The sequence below is a fragment of the Phodopus roborovskii genome, unplaced genomic scaffold, assembly GCF_943737965.1.
Source record: "Phodopus roborovskii unplaced genomic scaffold, PHOROB, whole genome shotgun sequence".
In the NCBI taxonomy this organism is placed as follows: domain Eukaryota; kingdom Metazoa; phylum Chordata; class Mammalia; order Rodentia; family Cricetidae; genus Phodopus; species Phodopus roborovskii.
In genome coordinates, this window is record NW_026126407.1 from 48,713,428 (window position 1) to 48,735,085 (window position 21,658).

The following is a 21,658-nucleotide window of genomic DNA, read 5'->3' on the forward strand; positions in this document are numbered from 1 at the left end:
CAGGCTGTGGTCATGTCCACAGTAATTGAAAGCTATCCAGGAAAGACTGGGCTATGATGATGTTCAGCCTTGCTTGTCACTCCAAATCAAATGTCTACATGGCCAGTATGGGGGAAAAACCACCTAACTACAATAAAACCAGGCTTCAATAGTTTTCAAAGACAGTAGATGAGGGTTCCACAATGCCCTGAAAAGTGCAATCTGTGCTACAAAATAATCAGTGTAAGTAAGCTGAGGCAGGGGATTTACTCCAAGCATTACTTTTCTTTTTCAAAAATATATAATTTATTTTTATTTTATGTTTACTGGTGTTTTGATTGCATGCATGCCTGTGTGAAGGCGTCAGAAGCCCTTGTACTGAAGTTACAGACATGAATAAGCTGCCCTGTGGGTGCTGAGAATTGAACCCAGGTCCTCTGGAGAGCAGTCAGTTCTCTGAACCATCTCTCCAGCCTCAGGCATTTATTTTCATACTTTTCCTTTCTCATAGTATAAACTCTTCCACATTTTATTTTACCCTTTTAAATGATAATCTGTCAAAAACTCTTGCTAAGAATTCTGAATTCTCTCAGAAATGGAGAAAGTATTTGTAAACATCCCTTACTGGTTTTTTTTTTTTTTTTTTTAAGACAGGGTCTTTCTTACTCAATATCACAGACTGGCCTGGAGTTCACTACACAGTCCAGACTAGCTTCAATCTTACAATAATCTTTCTACTTCAACCTTTTAAAAAAACTTTTAAAAAAAAATTTTAAAAATTGTTATTATTATTATTATTGTTTTTCAAGACAGAGTCTCTCTGTGTAGCTTTGGAGTCTATCCTGGAACTAGCTCTGGTAGGCCAGGCTGGTCTTGAACTTACAGAGACCTGCCTGCCTCTGCTTCCCAAGTGCTGGGATTAAAGACATGTACCGCCACTGCTTGGCTTAAAAATATTTATTTATTTATCTGCCCTGCTTAAAAAGATTTATTTATTTATTATGTATGTAGTATTCTGTGTGTCCCTGTAGGTCAGAAGAGGGCACCAGATCTCATTATAGATGGTTATGAGTCACCATGTGGTTGCTGGGAATTGAACTAAGGACCTCTGGAAGATCAGTTAGTGCTTTTAACTTCTGAGCCACCTCACCAGCCCCCTACTGCAACTTTCTAAAAGCTGGGATGATCAGAACAAGCCAGCATATCTAGATCACTGTAACTTCTTTCATAAAATTTAATTGTACTTCATTGATAGTTTTGGTGTTTATTTATCAATACTTTTGAGCAATATTTAGCACCTACAGAACTTTGGATAAGAATACTCTGAACACTTTAAAACAAATGAAAATGCTAAAGTATCGGCCTGGAGGCTCCCAGCACCACTGATATCAGGAGCCAGGCTTGCCTGCAACACCAAACAGTGTGCCAGATCCCATATCCTTGAGCATGGTGGCTATTGGTGGATATTTCACTGAATAGAAAAACTGTTAAACATTGTAATATGATCACAGAGGAGCTCTTAGCTTAAAATATAATTGATAAAGAAGGCATAAAAAGGCCTGCAAAGATAGCTTAGTGGTTAAGAGCACTTGTAGCAGAGTGTATGAACCCACATAATGGCTCACAATTACCTGTAACTACAGCTCCAGGGTACCAGATGCCTTCTGACTTCCTTAGGCACTAGGCACACATATGATTCACACACATATATGCAAGTAAAATACTCATATATATGTATGTATGTATGTATATGTGTATACATATATACATATATATACATATATACATATACATATATATACATATATACATATATATATACACATATACATACATACATACATATAAATCTAAGAAAGGTTGAAAGTTCTAGGTAGGACGCATGTCACCTTTGACACTTCAGTGAGTGGATGCCTTACCTTTTGATGAGTTTGATAGATTTGAAAGCTTCATCCATGTCCCCAATGGTGACAAAGAAGCTGAAGTTGAGCATGGCATCCCGAGTAGGCTTGTCACAGTCCTCCAGCCCCACAAAGTCTCGCAGGGGTCTCTTGGCTACCATCTGAGGGATGTGATAGTGTCCAGAATCCACCCTGTCTTCTTTCTCTGCTTCTCCAGGCTGAAGGACAAAGGCCCCATATGATTGTCAAGTAATATGTAAAGGCAATGCCTGCAATTAGTCTCACTTCCTCAAACAACCACTGGGAAATCTATTATGCAGGGAGGCATAGGAATATAGCTATAGGTAAAAGGGTTCCCATAGGGTCCTGAAAAACCTTTAATGTCACTGGAACTTATCAAAGCTTTGGGGCCTTGTTTCAGACAACAGGTTAAACAAAGGCTGTCCAGGTATAAACTTGTTTTGTCAGCCTCTAATTCAGTGATGTCAGTCTCACATTAAAAACAGCTCTTTCTGCTACCCTTTCCCAGTGTTTCAGTCATGGTAAAGACTTTTTACCAGCTTTAAGTCAAGTCAGACACACATGTATCTCTTAAAATTAAAGAGCACTAGCCTGCCTTTTCTTCAACAGGAGCTTCTGAGGAGCCCACTGCCCCTGCTGTGGCTCTTCTAATTCTCGAAGCCTCTGTATCTGTGCTTAGACCCTTCTCACCAGGACTGGAACTCCTTTCTCTCTGCAGGCCATTTGTATATTGTTATGTATTGTTATGTACACATAACATCTGGCACATATTTACCACCATGAGTATCCAAGTGGTGGCTTCAACCATCTCCTCCCCACCTCAACTATCATGAATGATTCAGCCTCATTGTTCTTTCTGAGTCTACCTGGAAGGCTCAGTGAGAAGACCCCAAGGAGAAACCAACACTTGACCTGGACTCTGAAAATATGATGAAATGTATCATGCCTCATTGTAGCTGGAAGCCCTTCTAGAGACAGCATATGGCATAAGCAAAGTTCTGTTGAGGGTAGCTTGAGTTTAGGTCCATGGAGAATGTATGTATGTATGTATGTATGTATGTATGTATGTATGTATGTATGTATGTATCTCAACTAGGTGACAGAAGAGTTTGGTTAACTGCGCACCAAGTTGGACACTGTCCTTTTTATTGTGTGAGCATCCTGAGGAGCCTCAGATTTCCCCAATCCCTGCTTATTCGCCATGCCTCTTTATTTTAGCTCCTTGTTACTGATCTCTGAGGCAGAACTGTTGTCTATGGCCACACTACCCTGCACACATCTGAACTTGTCTCATCTTGGGAGCTAAACAGGGCTTGAACCTCATTTGCATTTGGTCAGGAGGCAGAAACTGTTTATCCTATGTCATAGTAGATTGGTACAACCTGCCAGTCACATGGGAAGAGTGCTGGGAACTGGACTTTCTCAGATCTTCCTGGGGAAAGGGCTGAAGCACTCTATGTCAGAAAACAGAGTAAGAACAGCCTTTAAAGGAACACAGTGCCTTCTGGCTGGTCCTTAGCAGCACTTTGCAAGTTAAACTAATGATACTCCTTATATTGCAAACATAGGTCAACCAAGCATTTCCTATATCTGGTCATGTGAATGGCTGTGCATACCGCAGACTGTGCACTGTGCATACACCAGACTAAGAGCCAATGGGCTCCTGTCAAATTTCACTACGTCACATGGCTCCATGGCCAAGCAAAAAGCCCTACCTCCAGAAACATTTCCTATGTAGGTAAGCAAGGTAGGCAGGAAGTGCTGGCACACACACACTACAGCAAGAAGACAAGGGTCTCAGGGACATGACAAAACCAAGGTGAGAAGCCATAACCTAGGGCTTCATACTTACGACTGCATCATATATGCCTCTTCTGTGGAATAACAACTACGAGTGCAGGCACAGAAAGGGGATGAGAAAAAAAGGAAACATGCATAAATGTGTGGAAGAAACAAAAATCAAGAATATGAAATCAATGTGGAAAATTCAAGAGGAAGAACTTAAATGAGCTTTCCAAATTTTCTGTTTTCAGATAAAAGGGAAATCACACCAAAGAACACAAAACAAGAGTGGAAAGTCCTGCAAAAACATCAGTCTGGTGGTGGGATTCTATTTTAAAATAAAGGAATGAAGGACACCTGTACTGACAGAACAGGTACTCCCAGAACTTAGCTCATCACACAAACTTTCCCAGCTTTCACGAACATCAACTCCATTTTTATGGCACGTGTAACATACAAACTGCTCATACACCAACTTCTAGCGCTGTGCAATACTGCTGTATATGGTAACTTGGAAAACTAGAACCAACTGTCCTGGATTTGGTTTTATTTAAAATGTATCATTGTATGCTTGCAGATCTTAAAGCTAGAAGCCCCCAAAAGGCTGGCCACAATCACTGATCACAGATCCAGGGGCAGTATCCAATCCACCCTATTCTCTAAAGCAATTCCTTTTAGAGTAAATCACAGATCTAGAAAGAGCTGAGTGTGGCTTGCATACCTGTGACAGTCTAACAGTCCACATGGTACAATTTCATTAGCTTATATGGTTATGTGGAGGGGACTGCATAGCAGATATAGGCTTTTACTCTGTTCTGTCTCCCAGTGGCCTATCCTACTACTCACTTTTGACTACAAAAGTGACAATAGGCTAAGTCAGGCATGGTTGGATACATCTGTAATACTAGCAATCTCAGCCCTCAAGAGGCTGAAGCACAAGGACTAAATGTTTGAGTTCAAGGCGCACCCTAGGCTACATAATTAAAATCTTGCAAGAAAGAAAGAGGGTAGAATGGGGTCAGAGAAATAGCTCAATAATTCATAGCATGCACTGCTCTTGCAGAGAACCACAGTTCACTTCCCATTACCCAGGGAGCTCACAACCACCTGCACTGCTTCTTGCCTTAGCAGGCACCTGCGCTCGTGTGCACATACCAATGTGTATACACATATACATAAAGTTAAAAATATTTTTTAAAGATAGAAAGGTTAGTTTCAGACAATAAGAATAGCATAGGGCTCATTTTAAAGACTGATTTTACATCACCATATGGGGAAACCAAGAAACACTTAGATAAAACCCGACACCATAGGTTCCCCTCTCTCTGCTCTTTTGGTATGATAATGCAAGGGAAATGACAGGGAGGGTGTCTACATTTTTCCAGGTGTGGGTCCAGCAGGACGGCAGCTTCTTCAGTTCAAAGGATCAAAACCATGATAGCAGCTACAGAACACTATGGAGTTCACTGACCACTCCAGCCCTTATGCCCAAGCTTCAACCCCACAGGCCCACTAGGCTCCTGTGTGGAAAAAGTCACTTAGGTATGGTTGTGAGGTATAGCTCAGTGTGACAGAGCATCTGTGTAGCATGCATGAGGTCTTGAGTTTGACCCCTAGCATAAATAAATAAATAAATAAACAAAAATAAAAAAAAAAGAGGAAAAGGAAAAAAAGCAACAGCAGCCTTCACAGTCACCGCCACCTCTCAGGTGACAATGGACCCCAAAGCTGAAGAACTAGCACTTGGTAAAAAGGACGCAACAGAGTGAGACTGCCTGGACTCGGGTTCTTTTGTCAATGTGTCATTTTAGAACCACAGCCCAAGTGGATCTGAGGTATGTAAACTAAATGGGTTAGGATGTATGCTAGTGTTTACTGATCCCATTCTTTCAAAACTCACAAAGAACCATGTGTATGTATACCTCATTTATATGTAGGTTACAGAAGCCTCCTGAGTAGTGATACCAGCTGCCTCACAGTGATCATCTCTGGGCCTGGATCAGGGAGATTTGTATGTATCATTTGTAGTTCCTAAATTCCTTAAGAAGAATACAGGAGTAATTATTCTAAAAAAAAAAAAAAATTCTAGCTAGAATAAAAGGAAATGACAAAGGCTGAGAGTTGTGCCATTAGAAGGAAAGTCAAAACATAAGGGTCAAGAGTCCTGCCAAGCCACAGCCCAGTGTCACATTAGTCTTCCGAGAGCAAAGGCATGTCCTGTGGGGTTTCCCACACAGGAGATGTCAGTGCTTGCTGAATGTCAAGAGAACTACTGCCAGCTGATGGCAGGCCTGCTCTTGTGAGAGGTGAGCCTCACAACCTGGAGGGCCAACTCATACCTCAAGTGTGCTAGAGACTCATGGAAGAATCCACCCAGGGAAGGGAGAAGAGAGAATAACTGTGTAGGTATCAGGGCTTCCCACCTTTTTTGTGAAGTAATAGTGAGGCACTTCCATTCCCAGAAGGTTCTGGTAGATAGGAGGCCGGGGGAAGCAGTCGTGTAGCAAGAAGCCATGTTCTTCAGAAGCAAAGAATGATAGAATCAAAACATCTTCCTGGAAGACACAGGACAATGTCATTTGGTTTAAAATTTAACAATATACTTTCCTGGCTCCTTTTTTCCTTGTTGGCCATCTAAAGGCAAGGAGAGTCATCAGCAGCTCTACTGGAGCCACCCAAGGAAGTTCTGCCTGGGTTTTTGCTCTTGCTGTGTCTGCTCTAAACACCATGTCTAAGCTGGAAATACCAGCTGAAAATGTGCCATCAGTATGAGAAGAAATTAAACGACCTTGAATAGATTAGTCAACACTGTCTACTCAGTGAAGCAGACCATGCTAGTCTTTGTACATAAAGAATTTTTAAAAAGGGGGTGGTGATGGCATACACTTTTAATCCCAGCACTTGGGAGGCAGAGGCGGTCAGATCTCTGTGAGTTTGAGGCCAGCCTGGTCTACAAATTGAGTTCTAGGATAAGCTCCAAAGCTACAGAGAAACCCTGTCTCTAAAAACAAAAAACAAACAAAATCCCCACCTTTTGGGTTTCCTTGCTCTGAGGAATAGGGAAGGCACAAGGGAGAGCCCAAATGTGAGGTAGCCTCTGTTGTACGTAAGCAGAATAAGCCACAAATGCCAGAACCACCTTCCTGTATGCAGCTGCTTCTTAAAAACAAAAAGAGGATGCAGACTTTTCCCCACTACTGTGGTGTGAAGTCGTAAACTGTACACACCATCATCACAAAAACCATCAAAAACCACTTGATCACACGACCAGTATCAACCTCCCCTTGGGCATGCCTTCACTCTTACTAGCTATCTTTGCTGTGCCCATTATTTCCTGGGGCTGCCACACTGCCCATCTGCAAAATTCCTGTGGAAATATTTCCTTCATTCCAGTGATACAAAAGCCACTTGATCTATTCTATCATTCTGGCATTTGAGGATGAAGGGCAGGGTTTGCTCCTGGTATTCTCTGGGCACTGGCTGATTTCAGTCTCAGGGCAGACACTCATCTGTGAGAAGGCCTCCAGCAGGGAGATGAACCCTGCAACTATAGAATGGGCTTCTCTATGCTGACTGCTCTGAGAGGAAGGTGGGTGATAGTAGCACACAGACTACCAGACTTGTTAGGCACATCTGACATTTTGCAAAATATAAGCCTTGGAAAGTATCAGAGTCCCAATTCCTATGTGGGTACTGTTCTGGAGCCAACATCTGCATGGAGGTCGAGCCCCACAGAAGTGGGAAGCAATGAGGCGGGCAGAGGCAGTGATGAGGAAAGTTGAAGAGGGGCGAAAAGGGGAATTACAGCTATACCTCAGATCCAGACTCAGCATGTGCTAAGGCAGAAAGGGTTAGTTCACATAGAGCTCTATAAAGAGCTCTGCCCACAGAAAAGATAACATGGGATAGTTAAGAAAATCAAGAAATTAAAATTTGGGATTATACTGGACAAAAAAGTTGGAGCAGACCTAGGCAGAAGGGTGGGGCAGATTAACACTGTACCTTTCCTGTGTGGCTCAAGATGGCTCTGTCTGGTGGCATGGTGATACATACCTTTAGTTCCAGCACCCAGGAGGCAGAGGCAGGTGGATCTCTATGAGGCTAAAGTCAGCCTGGTCTAGAGAGTAAGTTCTTGGACAGCCAGGGCTGCACAAGAGAAACTCTGCCTCGAACATCCCCATCCCTGCCTGCAAAAAGATTTGTCTTCCATTGGTTTATGGAAATGATCTTGATGACACAGTAACTTATTCAGTAGAGGTATGAGGTAGATATTCTACTTCATATGAATGAATTTTTCTAGTAACTCTCCTATAAGTCACCATATATGTCTAAACATGTAACACAGTAAATAATAGGTACCTTGTGGCATGTGTCCTCCACATGGGGCTGCTTGTCTATAGCCTGTGGCTGGGCTCCAGATACTTCCTGCAAGGCCTCACACACAAAAAGCCTGGGCTCACTCTGATCCCAGAAATGGTTCACAGGAACGTAATTTGCTATTCTCTCATGCATAAAGTTGTGGGTCCTAGAACAGAAGGGAAGACCCATCCCCAATTCTGAGAACATTGCTTTTAGTGCTACCCACACCACTCAGAATCATTTCAGCCAATGCCAACAGGTGACAGTGTTGGCAAGTGCATGGCTCCCAAAGCACCTTTGGACCACTCACCGCCACACAGCCTATCAGAACAGAACATATTCTTGCAGAGTTGGAGGAATTGGAAGAAAGGGTCTCTGAAGTCTGGCTTGGAGACACAGAGAATTACGCTTGGATCTGGAGGTCCTGCAGGGGTCCTAAAATCTCCTAAGAGGGATTCAGAAGCAAGCCTGTGTGACACTGTCTAATTTTACCCTAGTCTTTCCCATCTTTAAGATATCATGATTTATGGATCCCAGAACTTGAAGAAGTTCTATAGGGAGATCAATGAACTAGGTGCAAAGGAAGGAGATCTCAATAGTAAATGAGTATGGTGGTATATACCATTAGTTACAGCTATTTGGGAATCACATACAAAAAAGGAGAATTTTGAGGTAAGGGAGATAGTTATCCATAAGTGCCACCCTAGAGAAGCACAGTAAACCCAGATTAGAATATGGCACTGCTGGGCTCAATGGCTGTGCAGGACCCACTTTTACAGGAAACATATTACCCTCATAGATACTACTCGCACCAGCACTAGTGGTGTGCCCACAGGCCTGCTCAGCTCTATGCATAATGGATGGGACAATCACAGAATTTAGGGTCGAACATATACCAAGGACCTATGAAATGCCAGACATAATTTGTTTCCTTTGTTCTATAATGATTCTGGCTTGAGAGGCTGGCTTGGCAAGAGATTTAGAACAGGCAGAAAGGATATTGCCTATACTTAAAAGAGAAGTCATGGAAATCAGGCAGAGTGAAGAGAAAAACAGGAGATAAGGACATTTCACGAGCTAAAGAGGGAAACTGGCAGTAGGAAGTAAAGGAAAGGTTAGTTTCAAAGGTTTACACCTGGTTGCAGAGAACCCAGGAACACTGGGATGGGATGAACTGTATCAATCTGAGGGACGAGACGTTCAAAGGCCCATATTCTGAGGCAGGAGATCAGTGGTACAGTTAGGTGGAAAGAGAAGCAGGGGTTGTTGAAGTAAGGCGTCAACAGAGATAAAAGTAGACTAAGCAGATTAAAGGAGACTCCACAGACAGATCAAAGGAGGCAGGCAGGACTCTGGGAGAGATGCAGGAAGAATTCAGGGTAGACTATGCAGGAAGATCTGAGTCAAGAAGGAGGGGCCTGCTAGAACAAAAAAAGTAAGACTAGGGTTGGGGTGTTACTCAGTGGTAGGGCCCTTGCTTAGCACACACCAGTTTCTGGAATCTGCCCTTAGTATCACAATTAACCAAATCAGTCAAACAACAAAACTAGCAAAAATAGCAGAACAGTACAAAAAAGAATGACAGAAAAAATGAGCCACTGATTGTAACCCTGTTGCCGGCTCCTCCGTTCTCCATAAGCCTGTAGCAGGAACTATATTTATGGGTGACATCAACCCTCCCCCAACAGAAAGAGACTTATTTCTTATTTTCTATAGAAACATATTCTCTACAAAGACAAGCATCTTTTTTCCTGTCAGAGCTGCCAATAAGTCTGTGGCCACTCTGTTCTGGGACATTTCTACAGATGTTTGGGAGAGCCCCTCCAAATTTGGAGTTTCTACTAAGCCAGTTCCATAATCTCAATGCTGGAGCACAGAGACCAAGAACTGAAATCTACTTCTTACAATCTGGTTTTACTACTAGTCACTTCTGTGAGGCTCTGAAGTTCAAATATAACTTATTAAGTTGGACAGCAGGCAAATATTGTTTTCCACAAAGTCCCCTCAACTAGAATCTTACTCATTCATCTCTGGCTCATTAAATGGCAGTGTCTGCATCTGTCCAATCTGACCAGTCTTGAAGTTGAAGACATTCACTGTGTCCATTTCAACATCATAGATGTAGATTTTGGAATCAGGGTTATTGTCGACCTAGGAAAGAGAAGACATAATGCTCAGGGACTGGTGAGTGCTTTAGGGCCTGTGCCCCTGGAATTGACTTGAGGAATGTACTTGAGGAAAATCACCTGTCATCAGTCACCAGTAAATGGCACACCACCAGAATAATAATTTAGCTCTTTATTAAGCCCACTAAAATAGTTTTTTAGTTACTACTTTGCAATTTCAGACAACTTAGAACAAACTCTAAAAAGTTGTAGCTGCTCTCAGTTTTGACGAGAAATTTAAAAAAAAAGAAAAGAAAAGAAAAACAAGTCTCATTGTATAGCTTTGGATGACTTGAACCAGGCTGGCCTTGAACTCACAGAGCTCCATGTGACAGAATATTATTTTAAGGTGTGTGACTTTTGTTTGCACTGCATTTGTTTAACTCTGTCAAGCTGTGTCATTGCGCCCGTCTAAAACACTTGATGGTCTTAATAAAGAGCTGTCGGGCCAATATTGAGGCAGGAGCAAGCATAGGTGGGGCTGGCAGGCAGAGAGTATACATAGAGGAAGGAGAAGCAAGAGAAGGAGAGGAGGATATCAGGGGCCAGCCACCCAGCCACCCAGCCACCCAGCCACCCAGCCAGCCAGCCAGCCACCCAGCCAGCCAGCCACCCAGCCTCCCAGCCTCCCAGCCACCCAGCCACCCAGCCAGCCACCCAGCCAGCCAGCCACCCAGCCAGCCAGCCACCCAGCCACCCAGCCAGCCAGCCACCCAGCCTCCCAGCCACCCAGCCTCCCAGCCTCCAGCCTCCCAGCCACCTAGCCTCCCAGACTCCCAGCCACCCAGCCTCCCAGCCTCCCAGCCTCCCAGCCTCCCAGCCACCCAGCCACGGAATGAGAAGTAAAGTAAGATTTACAGAAGAGAAAGATAAAAGCACAGAGGCAAAAGGTAGAAGGGATAATTTAAGAAAAATAGGCAAGAAACAAGACAAGGTAAGGATGGGCGTTCCTTACTAAGAATAAGCCTCTGTGTGTAATTTATTAGGGAGCAGGGTAGCAGGACCCCCCCCTCAAAAAAATAAAAAAGACAGAAAAGTAAAACATCACAGAGCAGATCCACCTGTCTCTCCCTCCTGAGTGCTGGGATTTAAGGCTTGTGCTACCATGCTCAGCCTGGAGACATTTTTCTTAGCTAAGGTAGATTAACCAAAGGATTCAAAAGGAATATGGATATGGCAAAAACATTCATACAACTGAATACAAATTAAATAAACTTCACAAATACGAGGGTGATGATCATTTCCATTCAGCAGCTGATATATAAAGCTGTGAGTATCGCTGCTAATAAAGGCCAGGAGTGGAAGGCAGGAAAGCCCGGCTGCTCCTGCAGTGTGGCCTGCTGCTCACAGATGCAAGGAGCTTCCAAGGTGGTGGTGCCATTGTAAATTCATAGAAACTCTGTTCACAAGGGCAAGATGTGGACAGTCACCAAGTGCGCGTCACAGATCAGTGGAGAAAATGTAGTCAGGCACAGAGAATGAAGCACTGACACATGCTACAACATGGGTGACCTCCAGATGCTACAGTGGGTGAAAGAAGCCAGAATCAAAATGCAACACGTATATAACATATCTAGAACAGGAAGATCCAGAGTTAGTAAGCAGGCCTCTGGTTGCTAGGGGCTAAGCTGGGGGATGGGACTGGAAGTTAATGGATATGACATACTTCTTTAGAATGAAGATGTTTGGAACCAGATAGAGGGGGAGTAGCTGTACTATACCACAAATGTACCAAGCGTCACTGGGCTCCTTACTTTCAATGGTTAATTTTATGTTATATGAATCTCATCTCAAGTTTTTAGAGAACCTATTTTAAGATAAAGAAATGTCAGCATCGCCAAAGGTTACCTTGAACCTGTTTTGGAGTAAGCAGGTGCTGATAACGGGCCCACCTGAAGTTTCTTTACATGCTATCTCTGAAGACTGCATCTGGATCCTGCCCCACATAAGAGAATGCTCAGTAAGTGGCTTTGGAAGCCAAAGAAAGTGAGTGGATCCTGGGTTCTGCGTTGGGTTCAGGCTTAGCCGCTCTGGGTTTTCCAGGCTCTGAAGCTGCAGAGCTGAGCTTCTGGTGATCCTGGCTGCCCCTACCTTATGACTACACACAAAGATTTCTTAAAAACAACAACAAAAAGAGATTTGATTCTGTGTGCATGCATATTTTGCCTGCATGTTTGCATGTTTAGCACAGAGATCAGAAGAGGTAGTCAGATTGAGTTAAGGATGGCTGTCAACCAAGAGCAACAAGTACTCTTAACCCTGGAGTCACCTCTCCAGTCTCTACACAAGGATTTCTGAGGCTCAGGATGTTCTCTCCTCACAGTTTCATGCATTCCCTATCGAGATGTAGAGGAGTCTCTGCTACTGGGTCTCCCGCAGCTGCCTGCCTCACATTGTGATACTTCGTGTCCTTATTTTCTTTGTATTACTCTGACACCATTGTGGGACTCTCCCATTCCTTTTTCCCTTGTTCCAGACAAGCTGACATTAGGGTCAAGATCCTGAACTGCAGTAATTATTAGGCTGGTGGTGCATTTTAAGATTGAGTCAGGGAACTTGGCAAAGCACAACTCATAATGATGTTACCACCATAATCTTATCATTTCTCATTTCCTTCTTTTGAATACTTGAATATCATGTATATGTACATCTAAGAAGCAGAAGAAAGGGAAGAGCTGGGCTCAATCTCTCACTCCTCGCCTTCTCTCCTTGTCCACCAGCCTTTGTGTTCTGTTGATTTGGTGTCTTCCTCAAAGCTTCCACCAATGGGCACAGTGTGAAAGGCAGGCAGCTCCTCATGCTCACAAAGCAATGATGAGGAAACACATATCCAGAAGGAAACTTTATTCTACTGGACACAAGAATCATAAATAGAATGTGAGTTCCCTAAAAAGACAAGATGAAATTTTGCAGAAATTTCAGACAAAAGACACTGTAGGCTTAACAGTGGCAGAAGTAACTGTCACCTTTTCTGGTGACCAAGAGTTTGGCTAGGTAACGAAGAAGACATCTGAAGAAGCCATCACTATTTCTGATGAAAACAAAGAAAGGCAGGAAAAGATGAGAAAATGTACACAGGTGAGGATGTAAGAACAGAGAGTATATGCCAGATGTGGTGGTGCACGCCTTTGATCCCAGAACAGGAGGCAGAGGCAGGGAGATCTCTGTGAGTTCAAGGCTAGCCCAGTGTCAGGGAGATCTCTGTGAGTTCAAGGCTAGCCCAGTCTACAGAGTGAGTTCCAGGACAGCCAAGGATACACAGAGAAACCCTGTCTAGAAACAACAACAAAACCGAAACCAAACTAATGAAAAAACCAGCCAAACAAACAAAATACGAAGTGTTCTCGAGAGAGCAGGCCCTACACCTCTCGTGGGCAGCACAACCCCATTCACATAGGTGTGGGTGAGCCAGTCCCGAAGTTCTGAGCATGAGAAAACTATCCCCATCACTCATCTGTCATGTGTTGGAATGGACAGGGAAGGATGCCACCAACCCCTTCTCACCCATCAATGCCTGAGACAGGTGGGCCTGCCACTAGGAAGAATGGCCCCAAAGCCAGACCTGGACAACACAGTACAGGTGACCCCGAAGGTATAGGTGTGGGGGACTCAGGAGAGCTCACCTTGGTGGTTCAGAACAAGAGAGAGCTGGTGGGCTGACAAACCCTGTTAATTACCCAGGGTCAGACCTAGGGTTGTGTTGGCCTACCCCAACATCCACCCCATCTGTGATCTGCTGGAGTATATGAAGGGACTGATCTTGCAAACCCAAAGCCACAGGATCTCCACAATACAGGGCAACAGCAGGATAACCAAGAGGAGTTCCAGTGAGAATCCAGCATCAATGGTATAGCAGGAACCAGAGGCCTCGAACCAGACCAGTGACTCTCTGCAATAAACACTTGCAAGTAAAGATACATGGATAAAAGGGTTTACTGCATGACTCACTGTCACACTACAATTTCCATGACAAGACTGATTTTTTTTCTTTTAAATTTTATTTTATTTTCAGGGGAGGCTGCAAGGGTAGAGGGTGGTTATGAAGGGATGGGGAAATGAATGGGATGGATATGCATGATGTGAAAGACACAAGGAATAAATAAAAAACCTCCACCATCATCACCACCAACAAAACAGAATGTGTGCCAAGATGGAAGAAGGCAGGAGAGGGCTGACGGAAGTTGGAAAATTGAGGAGGGAGATGAAGCAAGGAGGGGCTAGAAGGAAGGCTAGACATAAAGACCCAAAAGACATACTGAGAAGAGTATTCCAGCCAGAACAGATGGCTATGGGCCTGTCAGAAGCCAAGGGTACTGCTCCTCTCCAAGGAGGTCCTTCACATGGACAGCAGAAGGCCAACAGTGATATCGGCTTTACCTTGCTAAGGAGGATGCTGATCTTGTTCCCATTGACATTGCATCTCAGAGATGTGATGTTCCCCACATCAGGGATCAGTTGGGCCAGGTTCTTAGAGCTGCAGTGCACTTTTGCTTCCCTACGTGAGACCAGGAGAAGAAAGAGTGACCTGAGCATCATGCAGAGATTCCTTCTTGGCACCGTTCTGCTGATCACAGAAATTAATTTCTCTGACTGCTGAGTCTTTGGCCTATGGGGTGTTCTGTTCAGCTCACTGCTTCTCACCTTGTGCAGTGAAGCTCTAGCACAGGGAAAGGGAGGTTAATTTCTAGAACCAATAAATGGTCTCTTCTAAATTAGAAAAAGGAGGTGACACATGAAATTAGAATTTTGACACTGTTCCAATTTTTTGTCTACTAAATTGTTTCATAATTTAAAAAAATTAGTACTTCTGTTAGGATGAAAACTGTACCTTCTGGAAAGATCAAAACTTTTAAAGTGAGCTAAGTCTGTCCCTGCAACCAGGAAAGTTCCACAGACGTCTAGGAAGCAGGGGTTCCCCTCAGTCTCAGAGAACAGCAGAAGTTGTTTGACAGTTCCCTGGGGAAAGAAGAACAAGTTTAGCTGTACACTTCTATGGTGCCCAATTCTTCTCCTACTCATTTATACAGTAAGTGATTACTAATGGGCCAACAAGCATTTAAACTAGGGTTGGTTCCATAGGAAGACAGGCCCCTGCCTCAGTACAGTCTTGGTGATCAGGTCAAGGATCAAAGATACACAGGCACTCAGCTGAGAAGTGTTCTATGGTCACACACAGGATGACGGAATGTAGCAAGGGTAGACAGATGGTGACCTCTGTCGCTGTGGGTTGGTCTGAATGGGCATTGTGTTAGAGATTCAAAGATACTTCTCATGTTATCAATGTTAGGTGTATGGCCACCTGGGTGGTAAGATGAGGAAAAGATGCTCTACCAGAATCTTTGTCACATTCTGGACATATACCATGTGAGGAAGGCAATTCACAGAGTTCCACACTAATAACAAATTTGTGCTTTCTGTATTTTATATTTATTTACTTATAAAGATTTATTTATTTATTATGTATACATGTCTGCATGTATCCCTGCAAGCCAGAAGAGGGTACCAGATCTCTTTGCAGATGGTTGTGAGCTACCATGTGGTTGCTGGGAATTGAACACAGGACCTCTGGAAGATCAGTCAGTGAGTGCTCTTACACTGAACTACCTCTCCAGCCCCTGTATCTTACATTTCAGGAAAATATTTAAGAAATTAATGTCTACTCTGGGGGCAGTGTTTAAAATGAAGTGAACCACGAAGAAGGCAGCTATCAGAAGAACCCAGAACAGGAGGTGACACACACTGAACAAGTGTTTCTGTGCCTTTGATCCTTAAGTCTGGTATGGTTGCAAAAGTGAGCAATGGAGAGAGTTGAATGCTTTGAGGGGAGCAGGTGGAGTAGAGGCCATATGGATATATTACCGCAGGAAAGGAGGCAGTACTCCCCAGTTCAACTTAACCTACACCTGTTCTGCTCCCATAGTGCCCACCTTTCAGATTCTACAACAAATCTAGCCCCACTTCTTTTTCCTCTGTGTATCTCCCAGGGCTCCACCATCCTTCTCCAACTCCCCAGTCTTCACTATGCAAGCACAGAAGTTATATAATGAAAAACAACACAGAACCAAGACGAGGCAACCCCAATCTATCCTACTTCTGCTGACATCAACATCAGCCTACCATCCCCCCTGCCACACTTCCAGTCTACCCAGGGCTCTGGCTTCAGCCTTGACCACATATGACCCATACCTTGACCCTCTCTAAAGGTAATGGTGCAGGAAAATGGAATGGAAGTACCTGAAGTCACCTCTTACTGAACCAGACATCAAGAGAGAGATGGATGGGAATGTGAGAGAGACTACTAGCATTTCCTCACTGATCACAACCAACACATATGCCTTCTGTAAGGTAAAAATGGCCGATGGGCTGGAGGTGTAGTTAGTGTACAGTGTATGAATGAATGAGGTATGGATTCTATCCAAATATGGATTCTATCCAAATATTTTACTGAAAACCAAAAAACAAACAAAAAAACAAACAAAAAAACCAAAACAAAACAAAAACAAACAAAAAAAAAGAGAGAGAGAGAGAAGGAAGAAGACGAGAAAGAAAAGGACCCAATTTAATGCCAGTTGTTCCTACAGACAGGCTCCTTAGCTCTGTTCCTTCCCGCATAGCCCACATCTGTAATTCTGTACTCTTATATAGCTTCTCCTTAATCTGCCACGAAGAACAGCGCCTTTCTCTCATCTCTGTGTCCACAACTGGCACTCTATTTGCAACTGCTAAAGTCAGAGTGGACAAGATACAGCATAGGAAGGCAGGAGACACTTAGCTCTGGATGTGGGCTGTCCAGTAGGCCCTGACCCCCTGCCTTCTAGCCTCCCTGCTCTCTTGGACCTATAGGTTGTAGGAAAACATAGCATCACAAGTTCTGTACCAGCACCCATTACTTCTTTACTTCTTCCCAGGAGGGTGCAGGGGCCACATGGTGCTTCTTCCTCACATCTGCACAATTCAATCTCACACTAGGAGTTCTTCTTGTCCATTCTCCCTTTGGTCTTCACTCTGGCTGCCCGTGACCTAGAAGTAACAACCTTATGGCAGGGGCCTAGATGAGCTGCATGTGAGGTACAAGATCATGGATCATGAATGTGGCAATTCTAGTGATGCACGCACACTGGGGTTCTAAGAAACAACTTGAAATCCCACATAAAAATCACACCAGCACTGGGGTGATGACTCAGTTGGTAAAGTGCTTGTGTCACAAGTGTGAGGATCTGAATTTGGGTCCTGAAAACCCACATAAAGCTAGGCATCCTTACATGCCCTGAATCCCAGTGGTGGGCAGATGGGTTGAACAGCCACCTCCCAAAAGGTCCCTTTTCTTGAAACTACTATAAAAGAGTTTTTGCAGATGTAAGTTAATCAAAAGATTTGTTTATTTTTATAGTTCTCGGGATGTACTTCAGGGCTCTGCCCAATCCAGACACTCTACTAATCTATACTCTCAGCAGCCCTAAGACTTTTAGATGAAATTATTCTGCGTTAGAGCGAGTCCTAATACCACTGACAAGTGACTCTGTTTTTCTATGCTCTAAATGGAACCTAGGGCCCCCTCCATGCTAAACACACAGATTACCACTGATCTATGTACCCTAGTGAAAGTGTGCTATTTTTGTTTGTTTGTTTTACAGACTTATTTTGCTGGACAGGATGGCACATGCCTGTGAGCCTGTGATACCAGCACTTGGGAATCAGAGGTAGGCAGATCTCTGTGAGTTCAAGGCCAGTTTGGTCTACAGAGCTAGTTCCAGGACAATCTCCAAAACTATAGAGAAACCCTGTCTTGAAAAAAAAAAAAAAAAGAGAGAGAGAGAGAGAGAGATTTATTTATTTTATGTGTATGCATGTTTTAATCACATGTATGTCTATGTCTCCATAGTACATAACATGCCTGGTGCCCTTAGAGTTCAGAAGAGAGTATCAGATGCTCTGGAACTGGAGCTATGGATGATTGTGAGCTACCATGTGGGTGATAGAACAGAGAACCTGGCCCTCTGTAAGACTAAATTCTCTTAACTGCTGTGCTACCTTCCCAGCTTCTTCAAGTGTTTTCATTAGACATGAAGAGAAGATATAGAGAAATGTCATGTGAATCACAGAGTGGAGGGAAACTTCTGTAAGTCAGGGACACTGGAGATTGACAGCACTACTGGCTCCTGGAAACTGAGAGGCAGGCACAGATTCCCTGGTAAAGCTTTCTGAAGGAACTTGGCCCGACCAACTTCAATTCAGGATTTGATTTCCAGAACTGTGAGAGAACAAGTTTCTGTTGCCTTACAGCTAGTAGTTTGTAACAATCTATTGTAGCGGTTACAACAAGTTAGTATCATGACAGTTCTAGGTTCTAGCAAGTCACAGTTGGATGTAGACAGGCAAGATAGCACATACAGGTGCTGTGCTGGAGGCCTCTCACTGTAAGAGGCCTCACCCACAGTCAGGGGGATGGCTCATCCAGAAATATCCCTCAGGAGGTTTTTAAACCAACAAGCATTTCCTCCCATTTCACAGCCCAGTATAGTCAAGGTCCATGGAAATGGACTTTTTCCTGAGAAACACTCTAACCCCCACTCCATATTTCAGAATTCACAGCATGGATGGGGAAGCCACACCAGAATCCATTTCCAGTGAAAACCCTGATTGGAAATAGGACTTAGGAACATGAGACAGCACTTTCAATGTGACTGCACCTTTATTGTCACAGTCACTGTGATAGTCACTTGCCTGCCAGGTCCGTACTTGAATTCGGTTTGGCTCCACTGTGTAAATGCTTTCTTCATGCATTGCTAACACTGACGTTTCACATAGGAACGTCCCTGAAATGGAAGATGAACATCAAAACAGCTTCAGCATGGTAGATGTACCTTGTGTGGAGTCCCTCATCAGCTTGGTCCTCATCATAGCTCATCATAGATGAGCAGAACAAGATTCCAGAATAGAAAAGGAAAATAAAAACAAAACAAAACACAAAAACAGAGCAAACACTAAAAATATAAAACTAAGAAACAGGAAAACACAATAAAAAAGAAGTGACAGAAAGGAACATTTGCTCTAATCATAGGGAACTATATAGGCTCCTAGGGCCCTAGTCTTGACCTGGGGGATTCAAGATGCCCACCCAGCCTGCTCACTAGCCTTTATCTCCTCTTCCCCTGGTTGAAGGTGCACCCAGAGCACAACCTCTAGGGCAGCATGACCTGATTAAAAACCTGTTCCTCTGTGCCCCAGCCAAAGGTGCTGAGGAGCATATTAGTCAAGGGTGTGACAACACACACGAAACAGAAAGACGTCCTAGTCCTTATTGAGATAAAGGGCTCATTCTTGCTTCTTGGGACTCACAGGAAAGGGGATGGGTGGTGTGGGAATTACTGGACAGTACAGGTGCTATGACAATTTTATCTATCAGAGAACTTCAGACAATAATGTTATGGGATGCACAGAGTTTCGGATGCTCATAGAGAAGCACTAGGGGAACCAAGCATGTTAAACATACAGGGAGAGATGTATAACTTGTTTTCTAACCAAAAGGCTGGGAGTGTTTGTGGTTAACAGCCTGGTGACCCCTGCACTATCTATGTAACCTAGACCATACTGGATCTTCCCCGAGACACTTCCTGTGAGTTTGTCAATCTATAGAACATATCTTTATGGACTGTGTCATGTGCATGCAATCTAAAGAGACCATCTTTATGGAAGAGGTCATATATCTTACAAAAAGGTTTTTCTTTTTTTTCAAGACAGGGTTTCTCTGTGTAGCCTTGGCTGCCCTGGAACTCATGCTGTAAACTAGGCTGGCCTCGAGCTAACAGAGATTTGCCTGCCTCTGCCTCTAGAGTATTGTAGTTTCAATGTAGTCATGTCTTAAGCTCTATTGTGTACATGACACTGAGTTAATTATAACCAGAAATTTTTCATGAAACTGTGCTATGCTTAAATATGTCTAAAATAAACTACTTGGGGTCAGACTCTCGAAGTTTGAACCAACACCTGCAGTCGTGTTGACCTGAACTACCTTCTTGTTTCCTGCTTACTGTTATTCTGCTGGTGGTCATAGACACACCCTCCACCCTCACACAGAGTGCTAAGGGAGATAAAAAGTGAGAGTTAAGAGATCTCTGAGGTGCAGATGGTGAGGTCAAGAAGGCTTTACAGGTAAGTCAGAGAGGAGAGTCACATCCTAGGTATTTCAGGAGGCTTTAAGACAGTGTTACAACATCTGTGCTCTGAATCCCAAAGCTTGTGAAGACTACTACATACAATAATATATGCTAAAGCCTCAAAGGAAAGGTTATTCTGGACTGCCCAGGCAGGTCCAAAACAGTTACAGGTGTCCCTGTAAGGAGGGGTTGACAATAGAGTCAATGTGGTAACACAGCCAAAGATGAGCTCTGCGACCATAAACCAAAGACTATAGTAGCCAGAAGTTAGAGGAACCAAAGAATGGACTTTCCCTTGAGGATAAGAGGGGGTATGGCTCTATTTGCTGGATTTTGTTTTTCTGGCTTTTGAAACCATAGAGAATAATTCCTGTGGTTCTAAACTACATAGTGTTATAGTAGCACTATGAAACTCATATATGTGTGTGGAGGGCAGAGGTAACCAAAAACAGCAGAGAAAACTGGAGCAATTAGTGAAATGCAGAGCTCAAATTTGAGATTGTGAAGATCCACCTGTGGCTCATAGCTATGGCTAGCTTATAATAATAATCATTTTACAGGACACTTGTGCAATAGCTCCCTTCTTTAGAAGGAACAAAATTGCTTATGCTCATGCAGCCTTGTGAGCAGTTCTGGAGCCCAGGAGGATTTGCTGGTGCAGAGTCTCATTATATTTCTGAAATACCTTGACCACTTCAAGCATGCAGTGGCCAGCACTACAACATTGGCTCTAGTAATTCAGGCACAGGAATGAGAGCTGGCATGAGGGTCTTGGAGCTCTGTGCCAATCCCCTTACTTTGTACTAGAAGGTGAGGCAACAGCAGAGGTGTGGAGCCTGCTCGGGGTGTGAAGAGAGTCTAACCTGCATTTCTTAAGGTAGATCCGGAAGGTTCAAAGACCGCCACTTGTTTTCCATTCCAGACAGCCACAGCATCCTAAAATGAACATGGATGTTCAAAAGCAGAGGTAAGGAAGAATACAATGCAGACCACAAACTCACTACACATTTCTGAAGCCTTCCTTCTTCCTTCATCACTGAGTTTTATCACGCTGTGAGCCCAGTTTCAGGTCATCAAGTTGTCCATGGATGCAGGTTAGACCTAAGATGCCTGTGGGTGTTTAGTTTTTTTTTTTTTTTTTTTTTAATAAATGGACACATGGGCATTCAGGATGGATTAAGCTGTCACCAAGTCCCCTTGCTGTTCTGAATTACCCTAATGACCTAGCAGACAACTCTTTTGGTTACACTTAAGATCCTTGTCTAACACCCCCAGACCACCCTTGGTCATCAGT

General features: G+C 43.6%; 1 protein-coding gene across 2 annotated transcripts in view; it reads right to left on the reverse strand.

Moving 5' to 3' along the window:
* Positions 1-21,658, reverse strand: part of Ift140 (intraflagellar transport 140) — an 83,807-nt gene that overhangs the window by 44,127 nt on the left and 18,022 nt on the right. For both annotated transcript variants that reach the window (XM_051181130.1, XM_051181129.1), the window contains 8 exons: positions 21,228-21,300; positions 18,932-19,023; positions 15,036-15,163; positions 14,585-14,702; positions 10,063-10,193; positions 8,043-8,208; positions 6,107-6,238; positions 1,899-2,098 (listed from right to left, as the gene is read on the reverse strand). In XM_051181130.1, coding sequence (XP_051037087.1) covers positions 1,899-2,098; positions 6,107-6,238; positions 8,043-8,208; positions 10,063-10,193; positions 14,585-14,702; positions 15,036-15,163; positions 18,932-19,023; positions 21,228-21,300 — 1,040 coding nt within the window. The remainder of the gene's footprint in view (positions 1-1,898; positions 2,099-6,106; positions 6,239-8,042; positions 8,209-10,062; positions 10,194-14,584; positions 14,703-15,035; positions 15,164-18,931; positions 19,024-21,227; positions 21,301-21,658) is intronic.